Source organism: Sminthopsis crassicaudata, chromosome 6, assembly GCF_048593235.1.
Source record: "Sminthopsis crassicaudata isolate SCR6 chromosome 6, ASM4859323v1, whole genome shotgun sequence".
Lineage (NCBI taxonomy): Eukaryota > Metazoa > Chordata > Mammalia > Dasyuromorphia > Dasyuridae > Sminthopsis > Sminthopsis crassicaudata.
The window spans coordinates 232,922,757-232,939,951 of record NC_133622.1 but is presented as its reverse complement, the minus strand read 5'-3'; the positions used below and the strand labels follow the sequence as shown (position 1 = coordinate 232,939,951).

The window sequence follows — 17,195 nt, the reverse complement described above, 5'->3', positions numbered from 1 at the left end:
GATGGGGAATGCCAACATCGTTTCCCCATTTTTCAGTTGAGGTAACAAAAGCCTAAGAGGGTGCTGCCCACTCAGGGACCCCAGGGAGGAAGCAGCAGCCTCAGGACTCCCCCCCTTCCCTCTCATCGGAGGTCAGCCCAAAGGCCACTTGGGTCTGCACTCGCTCGGACTCCCTGCAGCCTCTCACCCTACTGATAAGCCTCTTTTTTGTTTCTCTTTTCTCTAGATTTTGGGGACACCTCTGTCTCCAGGTTCTCCTCCTACCTTTCTGACCCTCTTTCCCAGATGTTTTTTGCTGGCTCCTCTGTCAGGTCAAGCCCATTAATTCCAGGGTTCCTTCAGGGCTCTATTCTTGGGCCTGTTCTCTTCTCCTTCAACAATATTTCACCTGAGGATCTCATCAGCACCCATGGATCCAAGGACTATTTTTATGCTGATGATTCTTCCAATCTATCTAACCTGCTCTAATCTCTCGGCTGACCTCCAATCAGCCTCTCCAGCTGCCTTTCAGCCATTCTGAACTGAATGTCCAGGAGACATCTGAAATCCACTTCATCCAAAATGGAGCTCATTCTGTTTGTCCCCACCTTCCAATCTCCTCTATTACAGTAGTGGGATATGATATCGTCAGAGTCCTTCAGGCTCATGCCAGGGCTCATCCTGGATTCCTCACTCCCTCTCGCCCTCCATCCCCGTCTAAACTACTGCCAAAGCCTGTCTGTTTCATTATTCCCACATCTCTCAAACACACCCCCTTCTCTCCTCTGACAGTGCTCTCATCCCCTTACACCTTGATTACTGCAATAGCCTGCTGCTGGCTCTGGCTGTCTCAAGCCTCTCCTTATTCCATTTAGCCACCTTAGTAATTTCCTAAAGTTCTGGCCAGGTCCTCTTCTTACTCAATCAACTCCAGCGGCTTCCTATTGCCTCCAGGAGCAAATACAAAATATCAGTTTAGCATTCAGAGCTCTTCATGACCTAGCCCCATCCAACCTTTTCAATCTTCTACATCCTCAATATGAACGCTGATCCTATGATCTTTGCCTAGCTGTTCCCAAAACAAGACACTTCATCTCTTGGCTCTGGGCATTTTCTCTGGCTGTCCCCTATAACTGGAATATTCTTCCTCCTCCTCTCCATCTACTGGCTTCCTTTAAGTCCACCTAAAATTCCATCTTCTCCAAGAAGCCTTCCCCAACAAATGAACTGCCCATCCAAGCTCAATTTTGTCTTTTGCCTCTTTTGTATCCCCAGAACCTGACACAGACAGGTTCAGTTAATATTTACTGACTGATTAACCTCCTATCAGAGGCATATCCTAATCATTTATTGATTTTATTTATTTATAGATAATATATATAATAAATAGATATATTTACAGAATATGAAATTTCTATGTATATTTTTTTGCATTTACCTATCAGTAGTCTGTGCCCTTCTAATTTTGTTTTGATATTCCCATCACCTGGCTCCTAGTAGGCATTTAATAAATGCTGATTGTCAAAGGCTCCTTCTACCAGAAGACACTGCTTCTTATAGCACTTAGCTCCTGAGGGTGGCAAACCTCACCAAGGCTAACAAGTAAGTCACTGCTTCCAAAGGATGGTATTATGGGACCAGAAGGACAGGCTGGCTATTTTCATCGAGTGAAGACCAAGACAGGTTCAGGCTTAGCATTTTCAGAGGACATGCTAAACAGAGAGTGCAGGCCTGTCCTGGGTTGGAAGGAAAGGTGATGCAGACGCCTCTCTGTGCCGGCGGAAAGCACAGTCCCACCCCTTTGGGATAGGGAGCCTCCGGTCCTACATTTGATGTTTCATCAATAGCTATGAAAACAAATCCTAAACTCATTGTTTGAATTTGCTCAGTTGGGAAGAAAAAAGTGTCACTTCACTGTGATTCCCAACTGGGTGCTTTTTCAAAAAAGATCAGATGTTATTCCTCTGGTTCGTGCACACATCTGACTTCCTTCCCTCAATATTTGTTTGACTTTTTTCTCCGATGGGGATCGGGTACTTTGCAAACAGTTTGGAGAGGTCAGCCTTCCCTGCATCTTCTCTCAGCACCTCCCTGAGCTTCTGCTCTGTTCTTTTCTATCTTCTTATAGCAATACTCTCTGCAGCAGCTTGCATCAACTATTTTCACTCCAGTTCCCATGAGCCTTCAGTGTGTAAATCAATGCAAGCTGTAGGTAGAGCAATCCTCACAGATTACTCAAAATTGCTCAAAAGGAGTCAAAGGCATGGAGTTTCCCCTGTCTTGCAGAAGGCATTAAAAATATTTGCTTCTAACTCTAGTATGAATGATCCTTGATGGCTCCTTATTTCAGAGATATTCCCATTATGCCTTGAAGACTGGAGCACTTCGAGCACTCAGCTGAAAGTCTGAACTACCAGTTCTTTGGACAACAGCTTCTCCAGAAATTTTTCATCAAGTACTTGAAAAGAGGACAATAAAGAATGCTTAGGAAAAGTGAGTTTTAAGAGCCAAGTTGTGATAATACCTAGACTGGGTAATTTTAGAGAACAACAGTCACTCGGATCAAACAAACAAGCTACCAAGTTAGGATGTCTCATGTGGAAGAATACCACAGTATCATGTGGGAAGACTCCTGCTTCTACAAAGCTCGGCTTGGGCGTGGTTATGAGGAAAACAAGCTGCAAGGAAGGCCTATATTTGACAAGCCCAAAGACAACTTAGCTCTGACTCCTGGATTTTAATTAGGATGCTCTCATCACCAAACTGGCCAGGTAAAAAGAAACATGAAAATCTTCGGCCTCCTTAGCACCCTCTGTGCCAGGTGTTGTGAGTTGCAGCTTCACAGACGGTGTCCAAAGGCTAGGTAGAAGGGGTCTCCAAGATGCTGCCTCTTGCTAAGGAACTTAAATGGTCTCACCAATGGCAGATTCTATCGTAGGTGCACGTCTACAAAGTTATATCTTGATGTGTCCCTATTTGCCTCACTGTATGATAAAAAGGATGTCCTGGGTTCTCAGAGTCTATGCTAGTTGAGTGCTGGCTCAAGAGGGTTCTGCCAAGTTGGAAAGGCTTATTGCATGGTTCCGGGAACAGGCGGCTGCCAAAGCACAGGAGATTCTATCGTCAAGAGGTTAAGTCATTAGCAGATGAATTCTTTGGTTATGATGGTGCATGAGAATCTAATGTTTTGTAAATGCTTAGGCTGACCTGGCATTCCCTAGACAGTCCAGTGGAGCCATGACCAGAAGGAAAGAACCTCTTGCTGAGCCCCTCCCTAGAAGCCTATAATGTGGCCCAATGAGATCTAGGGAAGACAGACACTTATTCTTACAATCAAACCGCTACCTGGGACAGTGTAAATAGAATAGTTAGACGTAAACTTCGAACACCTATCTAAGACTCAGAAGCTTTTATTGCTGGACCCATACATCATCTGGGGACTTGTGCCAATCGGCAAATGACAGAAGCATCAAGCAAATGGTCCTTCGGGTGCTCCAGCCTTCTGGCTATACAATTATTATGAGATAGTATAAAATTAATTCACCTTAAGTAAAATTTTGTTGTTGTCGTTGTTGTTCAATTATCTTGATCCTTCATGACTCTGTGGACCACAGCACACCAGTGCTGTCTACGAGGAGGTTTTTGGCAAAGATACTGAGTGCTTCACCATTTCTTTCTCCATTGAAGTAAGACAAACGGGGTTAAGTGACTTGCCCGGGCTCATGAAAAGAGTATCTGAAGCCAGATTTGAAGTCAGTTCTTCCTGACTCCAGACCCACTGCTTTAGCCACTGAGCCACCCAGCTGTCCAAAAATGATCATGATGCTAGTAGCTAGCATTTACAGAGCATTTTAAGGTTTGCAAAGTACCTTATACATATTATCTTAATCCTTACAATAATCCTGGGTGGATGCTATTATTATCTCCATTTTACAGATGAAGAGACTGAGGTTGAAAAGTGAAATTATCTGCCACGATCACACAGCCAGTAAGTATGGAGGGCAGGATTTGAACTCACATTTTCCAAACTCAGCATCCAGTGTTCTATCCATTAAACCATCTGGCTCCCTAGCAGGTATTACAGGTTACTTAGTATTATTTTATGAAGTACTATTATATGTACTATTATACTTAGTACTATTTTATGAAGGGAAAACTGAGTCTAAGAGAGGCCACCCAAATTTCTATGCTATTATCACTATTACACATTTTGTACATGTTGCCAAGCATAAGGTTTAGTCCAGATCCATATCTAACCACTCACTGGACTCAGATGATTCTGGAGGAGAAAGTGAGGCAGGTGACCTTGCCCAGCCTCCCTCCCTTCAATCCAAGTCCTGACATCCTCACCTCCCTAATGTCATGGACCTCTCGGAGCTCAAAGGACAAACAACAATCTTCTCCCTCAGTAAATGGGGCCTCTAGGTGGCCATGGTGCACAGAGAGCTGGTTCTGGAGTCAGGAAGACCCAACTTCCTGAATTCAAATCTGGCTTCAGACACTTCCTAGCTGCGGGACCCAGGGCACGTCACTGTTGGCCTCAGTTTCCTCACGTAAAATAAGCTGGAGAAAGAAACGGCCAATGTCTTAGCATCTCTGCCAAGAAAACTCCGAATGGAGTCATGATGGATGAAAAACGACTTAAAAACCCCCCAAAAAACAAAAAACGGGCACGGGGCTTTTGGGGGAAAAGTGTGACTGGAACACACATTAAGCTTTGACCCTCTAACCAACATTAACCAAAGAATTTCACTTCTCCCAAGTGAAAAATGTTCAACACTTGAGTGCTACTAATATTTTTTTTATGGTGAAAAAGAAGATCAAAGTTTAAAAGGAAAAAAGAGAGATAGTCCGCTCTCTCCAGCCAAGTTTGTGTGGCTCAAAGTTTCTGCCACATGTTGGAAACTCTCAGGGATGGGGGAGGGGTGAAATGGTGAATCGCTCTGGGTTTCCCGACTCCTCAGTATTCAAGTAAAAGCAGATGAACTTAAAAAAAAAAAAAAAAAAAAAAAAGAATTGAACGTTCTGGTAACACTATATGCTGCTACTGTTTCCCCAGGAGTCCCTTGCAAATAAGTATCAAGAACTCAATAGATACTTTCCTGGTAAAATACATAAACAGATAAATAAATTATCACTGGCTGAGGAGCATTTCAACATCTGGTAGCTCACTAAAGCCTGTCAAACAAGTCAAGAGACACGCAGGGCCAGAGAAGATCAATCTACAGCTCCTGCCTTGAGAACTGGACAGGAAAAGTTATATCCCTGCTTCCCCTTCCCTTCCAAGAGAGAACATGACCCATTTAAGTCAGTGAGTGACCACGATGTTGTCTTCCAATGAAATAAATAATGCTGGTCATCAAATCTTAGAAATTTAATTGATAATTTAACTGCTGGAATCACAAAGGACAGGAAAGGAACCTTCCTGATTAGCTCTGTATTCCATTCCCAGGAGCCAGAAGCTTCACAATGGCATAACTTTAAAGTCATATTCCATCTAGCTTTCTGAAGTTCAAATCCCACTGCAGACATTTCACTATGTGATTCTGAGCAATTCACTTAATCTCTGTCTGCCGCGGGTTCCTCAGCTGTAAAATGGTGATGCCAAAAGTACCTACCTCCCAGGGCATCTGAGAGAATAACATGAGATAGTATTTCAAAGAACTCTACAAACCTTAAAGTGCTATGTAGAAAAGCTACCTATTTTATTAGGCCAAACTAACTATTGCTCCTCTTATTTTCCCATGGAATAGAATTTTACCATCATGCCTAGATGTCCCTGGGATTATCTGCTCATGGAATTACTGAATGTTAGAAATGAAAGGGACCACAGAATGGAAAGTTAGAGCTGAAAAGCACACGAGAACATTGGCAATAGAAGGGACATGAAAACATAATTATCAGAACTGGAAAGGATCTCCGACGTAAAATGTCAGGGTTAGACAAGACCTCAGAACACAGAATATCAGGACCTTGCCTAATCCCCTCATTTAACAAGAGGGAACAGAGCTCGTTGCAACTTGCTGCCAGATATTTCTGGACTGGTTTTCTGATTTTTGTCCCACTGATCATTCCGTGTTCCCTCCTACTTTTTGCACCAGGCTTAAATGATCTTCCCATTTCTTTGATAAGCAAGTGGTGGGTATATTAGCATTCTGTCTGTTTTACTGTTCCTTAGCCAAGCTATACAGGGTTTGGCTTTTGAAAATTCTCCATAAATCAATTCTTCCATTCCCTTAAGCAACAGTACTGCTCTGTCCTTTGAAAGAGCTCCAGCTGAAGTCTTGGCTAAGTGTGGGATGCCTCCATCTGCATTCTGTGTTTCAGAGATAGTGTCATCGCAAAGTGATGACTGGTTCCCTATTCTCGAAGCTGGGACATAGGAACTCCCTGTATAAACTCCAAAGCAACTGCTGCCATGTCCACTGCTCCAAAAACTAGATGGAAATCCTACTGCCCACGGAATCAAGTCTGAACTGCTTGGTATATAGTTTGAACTACTTCCCACCCCTAAACATGTTTATCCTTTATTTGTCTTTCCTCATTCTGTTCCATCTATGAACCCTCTTTCCCAATTTCTACCTAACAATATCCTGCAAATTTCTCAAAGGCTACTTCCTCCATAACACCTCCCCTGAGCACTCATCCAGTGATTGCTTCTTTATCTCCTCTCATGGAATTTCTCATATGAATTCTCATATCTAGTTATATTCTCATCTATATAATTTGTATTCATCTATATTATATTCTATACCAGGGGTTCTCAAACTATGGCCTGTGGGCCAGATGCAGCCCACTGAGGACATTTATGCGGCCCGCTGGGTTATGGGAAATGGGCTGAGGGGCGGAGACAGAGGGTGAGCTTTTGTTTTTACTATAGTCCGGCCTCCAACAGTCTGAGAGACAGTGAACTGGCCCCCTATTTAAAAAGTTTGAGGACCACTGTTCTATACCATATCTGTACACAAGTCTTTCCTCACTAAATAATAAGTTCCTTGAAGGCAAGGGAAATTTCTAATTTAATTTCTATGTCCTTCTGTACTCCATCCTTGGCTTTGAATATAAATGTAATTTATATAATTGCACATAAACAACACTAATATGTTTGCTAGATAAATGAATGGATGAATGGATAGATACTCCATTTGGAAAAAATATTCTCCAAAGTTTTTTAACTGTCACTTTTAGATATAGAAGCAAGTTCAGATAGTAGAGGACAGGAGCAGAGTTGGGTCTTATAAAACATATCAGGGCATTAAAATGAACTGGAGTTGGGGAGGAGAGTTAAGAATCAAGAAAGTCTTGTGAAGCTACAATGGGAGTTAAAAGCCGCTCTAACGGGATGACAAAAATCAGACTGCAAGGAGAGCATCTCAATTCTTAATTCACCTCTGTTGCCTCTACCAATGAGAATGAAAACTGGAAATGACAGAAATAATTAATATGAACTATGATTTACATAGACAGCATAATGAATAGTTCAAATCTTGGCTCAGACATACTAGCTGTGTGATCCTGAGCAAGTCATTGATTCTCTCTGTTTTAGTTTCCTCACATATAAAATGAAGAGACTGGATTCAGGGGCCTCTAAGGTCCCTCAAAGTTCTATATCTATGATCTTTTAATCCCCCAAGAGAAGCTGCATACTTCAGCTTTGAAAAAAAAAGGGCAAATTTTATTTAGTTACTGTCAGTTATATTTGAAAGCTATTGGAAAAGGCTTTCTAGGTCATGTGACAATATGATGGAGGACTAGATATTTTCTCCAATCCTCATAATGTCTTAAACCTATCCAAAGTAGGACTTATGCATTGGTGATAAAGTAATTTCAGTTGTCTCCACAATCTAGGACAGACATCAAGAATACGCAAGATAAAAACTTAATGAACAGAGGAGAACAATATTCTCTAATCCCTACCATGCATTCATTCAGCCTCCTCTTCAATCACTTGTCAAGTTTCCAACCTCAGGGCTCTACAAGTCAACACACATGCTTGCAACCAAACTCAACTCTGCCTCTCGGGCTACTCCCCCCTGAATGCAGAGGAGATCCAAATGACAGAAATTTGTTCAGGCTGCCACTGAGCAGTGCTCTGTGCCACAACAGACCATGGCCAGAGAATGGAGGCAAAGAGGGCTACCCATGCACGTAACAAAATTTTATTCTATATCCTTCCCCCTTTCCTCCATGCTTCCTCCTCACTGCTGGAAAGCTAAACTCCAAGGGACAGAGTTTTGAGCATCTGGCAATATGACGTGTTGGTAGCGTGTGACACGTTATAGTATGTGACTTGTTGGCAGCGTGTGATGTGTTGGTAGCACGACGTAGCATGTTGAATAATTTCTTCAGTGAAGTGATGTAGTCTGATAAGATTTTATTTAAAATTTTGAATTGGTACTGAATTGATATTGATCTATAATTTTTAGAATGCTTTCTTTTTTCAACTTTTGAGAATAATGTGTAGTATCGGTAATAATTTTTCCTTTAAAGTTTGATACAATTATCCTATGGATCCATTAGAACCAAGTCTCCCCTTCCCTCCCCCACCCCGTAATAGTTCCTTTAATAGATATTATTTTCTTTTGTGCAGTTGGATCATTTAAAATTTCTGCATAATATCCAACTAGTTTGGGTTAAGTTTACATTTCTCTATTTTTGTTTTCTTAGTTTTCTTGCTACATAACTATGCAAAACATGATTCTAAAAATTATTTTTACTGTGATTTCACTTTGATCTTTTGTTATTTTGATTTTTTCTGCCTCATTCTTTTTACTAAGCTTGGCAAAAAGTTTTTCAATTTTCTTCATCTTCTCAATGAACCACTTTTTACTTTTACTACTGCTATGATCTTTTTGGTTTCCAGTTTCATCTTTTTTCCTCTGATTTTCAATATTTCCTCTTTTATGCTTTTTTTGGGGGAGGCACTTATTCATTGGGTGAGTTTTTAAAAGTTAACATTGAGTACTATTTTATGAATGTATGTAGTGACTATTACCCTTGAGGTTTAAATTTACTTGCATTCTGGAAATTGTCATGTTTATTACACCATTATAATTTTCTTTTACATACATATCAATGGTTTCTATGATTTCTTCTTTTCTGACCCATTCATTATTTAGGATTTCAATGTCAAGTATCTATAGGAATTTGGGTCTTTTGCTTGTTGTCTTTTAACTAATTACTATTCTTGTTGAAATATGATCTACAAACAATGTGTTTAATCCTTAGCATACTTTTTGGCAGTCCCATTTAAATCTTTTAAGACTTTCTCCAACAATCTGTTCAACTCTATATTTTCATCGCCATTTCTCTATTTGTTAAATTTGTTCAAAACTAAGAAAGGGACAATAAGTCTCCCGCTGTTGGTGTATCATGCTTACTTGTAATTCAGTTAATTTTTTCTTTGTGAATTTAGATTTGTTATTTATGGCTCCTTATAGTATAATGTAGCTTTTTGTCTATCTATATGCTATGAATTTTTTATTTTGGTTTTTCTGATCACATGACTACAACTCCTACTTCTTGAGGATTGATGTGTTGTAAAAATAAATTTTATTCCAGCTGCTCATTTTTTTTTGTTTATATATTTGCATTTTTAAGTGCAATTCATGTAAGCAACAGATTGTAAGGTTTTGTTTTCTTATCCAATGTACCATTCTCTTTTGTTTCATTGTTCTGTTTAATACATTCACATTTAAATTTATGAGAATTAGGTTTATATTATTCTCCATTTGTTCCTAATATGGTTTTCTTTTTTTTTTTTCTGAGTTAGGACTTTTTTACTCTTTGTCTCCCATTATTTTTATTTAAGGCATCCTAGAACCACTTTGCCCCTCTATTTGCTGACTTTACACCTAGTTTTGTAGCTGTACGTAACTTGTTAATTTCTTTTTTCTTTTCTCCTTTACCTGGTTACAGGATTCCTTCTCATTTTTTCTCAGTTAATTAAAATATCCTTTCTCTCCCCCTTCAACTTTTTTTCCCCTTAGTGACCACCTTTCCTTAGTAACCTTGTCCGTTATTCCATAGCCCTCTTTTCTTCCCGAGAGCCTAGAGGAATCCCTTTCCCTTCATTGTTTGCCACTGACCAGATTAGGATACATCTCATGTTCCTCTCAATCTTCTTTCGCTCAACTCTTGTCTGAGCCTCCCCATTCTGCAGTTGCATCTTATAAAAACAGTGAATCACCTGGAAGCTGGATCCATGACGTTTCAGTTTCTCCTACACTCTTATAGTTAAGTTCTTCTTTTATCCTTAGATCACTGAATACTTTTAGAAAGAAATAAATCTCTTATCTGTTCCTCTGTTATGTTGTTTCTTACCTCCTAGGAGTCTTTCTCTTTCTAGTTTTTTTTTGTTTGTTTGTTTTTGCTTTTCTTCTAGGGGGTAACTTCATTACTTTTTCTTTACTTGGATGCAGTATTTGTTTATCTTTCTTATGTTTCTCTTGTCTGGGGAGTTTGAAAAGCAAATAATCTGTTTGGGTTTTGTTTGTTTGTTTTGGACAGGGGTAGCTGCACCCAGAGAAGAAACACTGGGAGGGGAATGAAAATTGTTAGCACTAATATCTGTCTGCCCAGGTTGCATGTACCTTCGGATTCTAATGTTTATTGTGCAACAAGAAAATGAATTCGCACACATGTATTGTACCTAGACTTTGTAACACATGTAAAATGTATGGTATTGCCTGTCGTCGGGGGGAGGGAATAGAGGGAGGGGGGGTAATTTGGAAAAATGAATACAAGGGATAATATTATAAAATATATATATATATATATATATATATATATATATATATATATATAATAAAAAAAAAAGAAAGTCATTTAAAAAAAAAAAAAAAAAAAAAACATGGATGAATTAGCTGAAGTCTGCAGGGTATGTCACTTCGAGGTTCATCTTGAGGCCCCCAAATTTTGCAACTATCATTCCATTTCCATTTTTAGTTCCCGGTGAGTACCAGATAGTTGTTATTCAAAAATCTTTTCTTCCTTTCTATAACTTTGTCTGTTTCTTTAAATTCTGCCATCTTCATTACTCTATATACTTTAAGAAAGAAAAGTACTATTAAAAGTACTTTTTATAGACTCTGTTGCTTCTGACTCAAGAAGGGATTTTTTTAAATAGTCCCTTGAGATGGGGTAATTTATTTCATTACTTAATCTCTTCTTGATAATTATACAGAAAGTCTTTTATTTGAATTTTCTTGCCTTCATACTGGAAGGTCTTTTTCCTTATCTCAAGTACAATTTATTCCCTTGGAGCGGATAGCCCAATTTGCTTTTGTTTTTTCCCTAGGAGAACTTGCCACTGTGGATTCAAGTTTTTCTGTTCTACTAAGTATTTCGTCTGTGTAGGCCATAAATTTTGCCATGTTCCTTCCTTCTTTCAAAATTGTGATCTCATTCTTGGTGCATTCTGGAACATTCTGTTATAGTTTCATACTCTTTTGGAATCCATAGTTTTGTGTTTTATCAAGTATGTTGATTTTTTTCTTTTGTCTTGTAATATTTATTTAAAGAGGTGTGCAATCTCTTGGATACTTGAGTATCTACTGATTTATCTTTGTGTGCTCTAGGTTTTTAACTGACTTTTTCCTTCCCCTTTAGAATTGTGGTGTTAGTTTTTTTTTTTTTCCCTCTTTACATTCTCCTGTGGCTTGCTTTCCGACTCTTCCCCACTTGATGGGGCGGCTTTATCATCAAAGCTAGATATCAAAGCTGCCCCAGCTTCCTTTCATGCTGAAGAATTTACTTTTTGTCAGCATTAGTCTCTGTCCTAAGTAGCTTCTGGGGATGACACTAGTTCCAAATGGATTCCAGGGCCCCCTCCTGCCAATTGAAGCTACACACTTCAATTCTCTGCCTCAATTCCTTCTAATCTTTGGCCCAGATAGTCATGAATCAGCATCAGCCATTTTCCCTACGACTAAGGGGAAGACAAGGTGGGCATTTGGACAGAGTGCCTGTTGCCTTAGGATTCCATAAATTCGGGCCCAGCCAGAAAGGAGAAAACTAGATAACCTTTCCTTCTTCTCCTTACCACTATCTCAAATGCTTAAGCAAAGCTGATGCTCACCTAGACAACAGAATGCTAGAGAAAAAAGAAATGTTGAGATTTGCCTTCAGCATCTACAGACAGAGGGAAATTCCTTCCTGGATCCAAACCTAAAATCTGCCTGAACACAGAGACAAGCAGAGGAGAGTACTGGGTGGCCTCCTTAAGGACCAGTGTTCTCCATCATTAACTGATAAAGCCGACACTTTTTGTCCTTAGAGACAACTACGATCGCTCTCTTCTTGGTGCAGAATCCTCTTTGAGGTTACTGAGGATTGGAGGAAATGCCTCATCTTCGGCCTTCTCGGTTCCATGACCCAGAAGCCCCCCTTTTCTTTCAGCAGTAAACACGGTATGTGTTTGTGTGTGATGTTGGGAACACAACCAACTCATTTTCTCTCCACATTCTACACAAGTTTTCCTGAATGCTAAATTCGTCGCCATCTGTGCCTTCTGTACATACCAAACATAGCTTCTTGTTTTAAACAGTGACTCAAAATGGAATGTGAAGGCAGGCAATGCAAACAACTTCCTCTGTCCATCGTAGTACAAAAGAGACATCAGAAGAAACCCTGAGAGTATGAGTTCGTAGAAGCTTTCACTTTGTTCCTGAATTATTTACAACAAAAAGCTGAAATGATGATCAAATCATAATTTGGGGGCTATTGGTAAAATCAGTTAAAACTCCAGTTAAGAAAATATTTATTAAAAAAAAGGAAGAAACTGAAGGAACATGAAAAAAAAAAAAGAAAATATTTATAAAGTTCTTAGAATCTTCCCCCATCTCCATCTTGCCACATACTTTTAGCTCTGTAATCCTCTACTTTGTCTTCCTTCTAGAGAGATGTTTTTATGAATCAAGTCCTCTAATCATTTTAAAAGACAACTAATGGTAGAAAGAAGAAGAAACAAATTCAGTTCGACCACGTTTCATACTTTTCACACCAATTCTCTTTTATTGATAATATTTCTATCCCTTTTAGAGTCAAGAAGCAAAGATGAGGATAGATTGTGACTTATGTCCTCACTGCATCTTAAGACCCATTCATCTCTCTAGGCCATCTTGTCACTATTTGCTGCCACGGTCATATTCCCCTATGCCTAGACCAGAAACGTTCTGGTCCTTCAGAATTCATTCTGGGGACAGGAATCTAATCACCTGTGGAATTGTCAGCCTGGGATCCAGCAGCCTCAGCTGTAGTCTGAATGAATCCAAACTTACTGAGATTGCTATGTCTGCCTGGCGCCTGCACCACACTCCAGATCAGACCATGTTTTACTTTCACATCCTATCTGGTCAGCCACCCAGGACACTTTCCTATGGTTCCTGCTTTCCACCTCTTGTCCTTCTGAAAAGCATCTTCCAGATGACTGCCCTATAGATCAAATCAGCATCCCTGGGACTCCCCAGATCCTCTCTTTTCTGGCTACCCCTCTCCTATATATGTTTCTTCCCCAATTCGAATGTAAGCTCCTTGAGGGTTAGGAATAGTATCATTTTTTAAATTTGTATGTCTATACTTAGAATTTTTCCTGGCACAAAGCAGCTGTATATAAATTATTTTTCTTTCTTTTATTCTCAATCATTTATCACATTGGTGAAGCCCCACTTGCATCGATGCCCATCAAAGCCTTTAGAACAGGGGTTCTCAAACTGCGGCCCGTGGGCCAGATGCAGCCGCTGAGGACGTTTATGGGCCCTCCAGGTTATGGCAAATGGGCTGAAGGACGGAGACAGAGTATGAGCTTTTGTTTTTACTATTGTCTGGCCCTCCAACAGTCTGAGGGACAGTGAACTGGCCCCCTATTTAAAAAGTTTGAGGACCACTGCTTTAGAATCTGAGAATTAAACAGAACTTAAATGAGGTCATAGGATCACAGGGCCTCAGTTTTAATAAAGGTTTTTTCCTTTGCTCTAGAAAGATCTGAGTGCATCTCATCAAAATAAGCCTGAAAAGGAATTCCCCAGACAGCATCGTTGACAAATTCATCAATGAGCTGCCAGTGGAATTGGGCATGGGAACTGTTTTCCCTAAAGACAGCACAGCCCGCTTTTGGATGGCCCTAATTGTTTAGAAGCTTAACTCATTTTTCAAGGAGTCAACATCTATTTCCCTGCACATTCTGCCTATTGCTCCAGGTTCCTCTTTCTGCAGTCTAGTTGTACAATTCAAATCTGTCTTCGACATGAATGACAGGCCTTTCAATATCTGGAGACAGCAATCCTTTCCTTCCCCTCCCCCAGCCCATGCCTAAACATTCAACAGTTCAACATCGAATTCATTCCTTTACCTCTGATCCTGGAAAGGTAGTTTGTCCTTTCAAAGAAAGAAATCTGAGCTACTATGCAAGGAAGCATCTTAAAGGCCCTTCTCTGATAATCTTTCCTCTAAGTTGTAAAGGAAACTTTGTATGTAAATATGTATAATTTGAATCAGAATATATATAAATATATATGTATATGTGTGTATATGTATGTGTATAATTTGAATCAGAATATATATATATATTGTGTATATGTATATATGTATATACGTATAATTTGAATCAGAAGCAGTAATGACATAATGTACTATCAAATAAATTGTTCTCCTTGTGATTTGTCTGGAGAAGCAAACACTTTAAGAGTTATGGAGATACTATTGAGAGAATAATTATACCAGAAACTTTCATTGGATATAATGTCAACATTATCTCAAGTGACTACAGAGAAATCTGCAAAAACAATATAAAATTTGTCATTTGATCTCTCCTTTCTCTAAATCCACTGTTAGGTGAGATACAACATTCAGGTAAGACAGAGCTGGCTTAGGAGTCAAGAAGTCTTGAGTTCAAGTTCTACTTCTGACAAGTATTGGCTATGTGACCCTAGGCAAATCATTTAAACTTTCAGTACCCTAAGCAATCCCTCAACCAATTAGTGGCAGAGAAGGCGCCAGCATGAACTGTTGGAAGGAGTTTAATCACATGGGAACTCCCTATACCACTGAAATCGCAGTCTCACTCTCATACCCTTTCATAACAGAAGCATTAATACTATTAACATCACTGATCAGTTCTATAACAGTTTCTCTGAAATTCACCCACATTTACAAAATTAGCAGTTCACATCACAGAAGTGTACACAGGATCTTTGATTTCCTAGAACTGTAGAAGGAAACTTCAAGGTGAACCAGTTCAACATTCTTGTTTTACAAGAGAACAGAGTGATATATGGACAGAAATCTGATGTGGCCAGACAAGTAAATGGAAAAGCCAACCCAGGCTCAATGATCTCCAGGCCTGTGCTCTTTCCACTCTACTGTCTCAAATATATTTTCCTAAAAACAAAATCATATATGTATACAAATATTGTATTTAACTTATACTTTAACATATTTAAATATAATATTTGTATACATAAATGATTTTGTTTTTAGGAAAATATATTTGCCATCTTGGGGCGGGGAGAAGGAGGGGAAAAACTAGAACAAAAAGTTTTGCGATTGTCAATGCTGAAAATTTACTCATGCATATATCGTGTAAATAAGAAGCTATAATAAAAACAAAACCATACAAACAAAATCCTTCATACAAAGGTTTTCGAATACAATCTGGTGGAATTCACATGGCAAGCCTGGATCAGCTTGACCAACATTCCTTATTCCTTAAGAATTTCAAATCCAAGCCAATTCTGAACCCAAGTGAAGGCAGTGGCCTCTATCCAAAGGAGGTGAATTGGGGGATACGTTTTGCCACTTTCCCCTGTGTCTAGCTGTGGCTAATTGATTTGGACTTTCTGTTTTCCTTAGATTGGATGCCATCATCACCATCGCAGTCACGGAACTAGACCTGTCTCCATCATGCATTTCATGTACTTCCTCCCTGACAGGGCTCATCAATCCCTACTGCTTTTTACCCAGCTGGGGCCCAGCACTTTCCCCTGGGGAGACCTTTGCTGCTCTCGATACTTAACCCTTGAACCTGGATTAATCCATCACCTCCAACTGAATGGTGACACAGAGGAGACCTCTCCCTGAAGGCAGGGCTGCCCGCCTTCCACTTGGGAAGCAGGGAGAAAGCCATCCACAATATCTGTCTGCTTTCTTTTGTTCCTATTGCCTCATGCTTGCCATAATGATGGCTACTTGGCTGATTTAGCTGAAATGGAGGGAGGGCAAGGGGATGCATTTAATATAGCATCCTCTATGTTTTTGTTAAATATTTAGGAGGTTCCTTTGGGAAAATCTGATAGAACTCTCTTTCCCTAAATGTCCCAGAAGGAGAAACTATAATTCTGGAATAAGATTTTCTCTCAAAGTCTTTAAGGGGAAAAACTTTTACATATTCTTATTGATAGATACTTATCTGAATCTTATTACTGAAGGGATGAGAAATCCTAACTCCAGAGGACAGAACAGGTTTTTCCTAAATCTAATCTAAACAGCAACCAATCCTTAAAAAACAAGACAAAATCATATACCCATGTATGCATATGTATGGCTCAATGACTATCTCTGACTTACCTCATAACCAAACTGTAGTTCATCAGCAGTTAACATTATGATGTCATCGTCAATAGCAAGCACAGCTTCTGTTTCTATCTCATCATAGGGGAAAAACCGATTACTCAGTTTGTTTTCAGCTGTTCTTACAACTTTCAAAGGAACTCGGATCTTAGGCCAAAGAGAATCTGAAAAGAAAAGCATCAATCAGAAGAAAGTAGGTACTTGTTTCAACATCAATATATGTAATATACTTATTGCATAAAATTGTTTTATTTTGCTAATTTCCAAATAAAGTAAGGGAATAGTGGTAAGGGACAGACCCTGAAAAATGAGTTTATCCTAATGGCAATGAGCTCTAGAAGAAAGTGCTGGCTTGCCGGGAGACGTCCATGGCTGAGTTTTGTCCCTACACTTACTGATTTGTGGGATCCTGGGCAAGTGGCTTACTCCTCTGAACCCTGCTTCCTTCAGAAGTAAAATAGGAGCATTAATACTTACATTACAAACTCAAGGTATTGTAGTAAAGAAACAACTTGATAAATGTTCAGGTGATATAGAAATAAAAACTATTACAATTTGTAAGGCAAGTATTAGGAGGGTTTATGGCTATCTTGCTCGTACATTAAAAAACAAACCTTTGTAGCATGCAACTGTTGGAAAAACACTGGGCA

General features: G+C 39.5%; 1 protein-coding gene across 1 annotated transcript in view; it reads right to left on the bottom strand.

The window, feature by feature from the left end:
* Window positions 1-17,195, bottom strand: part of EXT2 (exostosin glycosyltransferase 2) — a 156,748-nt gene that overhangs the window by 30,068 nt on the left and 109,485 nt on the right. The window contains exon 10 of the mRNA XM_074273745.1: window positions 16,543-16,709. Within this exon, the coding sequence (XP_074129846.1) occupies window positions 16,543-16,709 (167 nt within the window). The remainder of the gene's footprint in view (window positions 1-16,542; window positions 16,710-17,195) is intronic.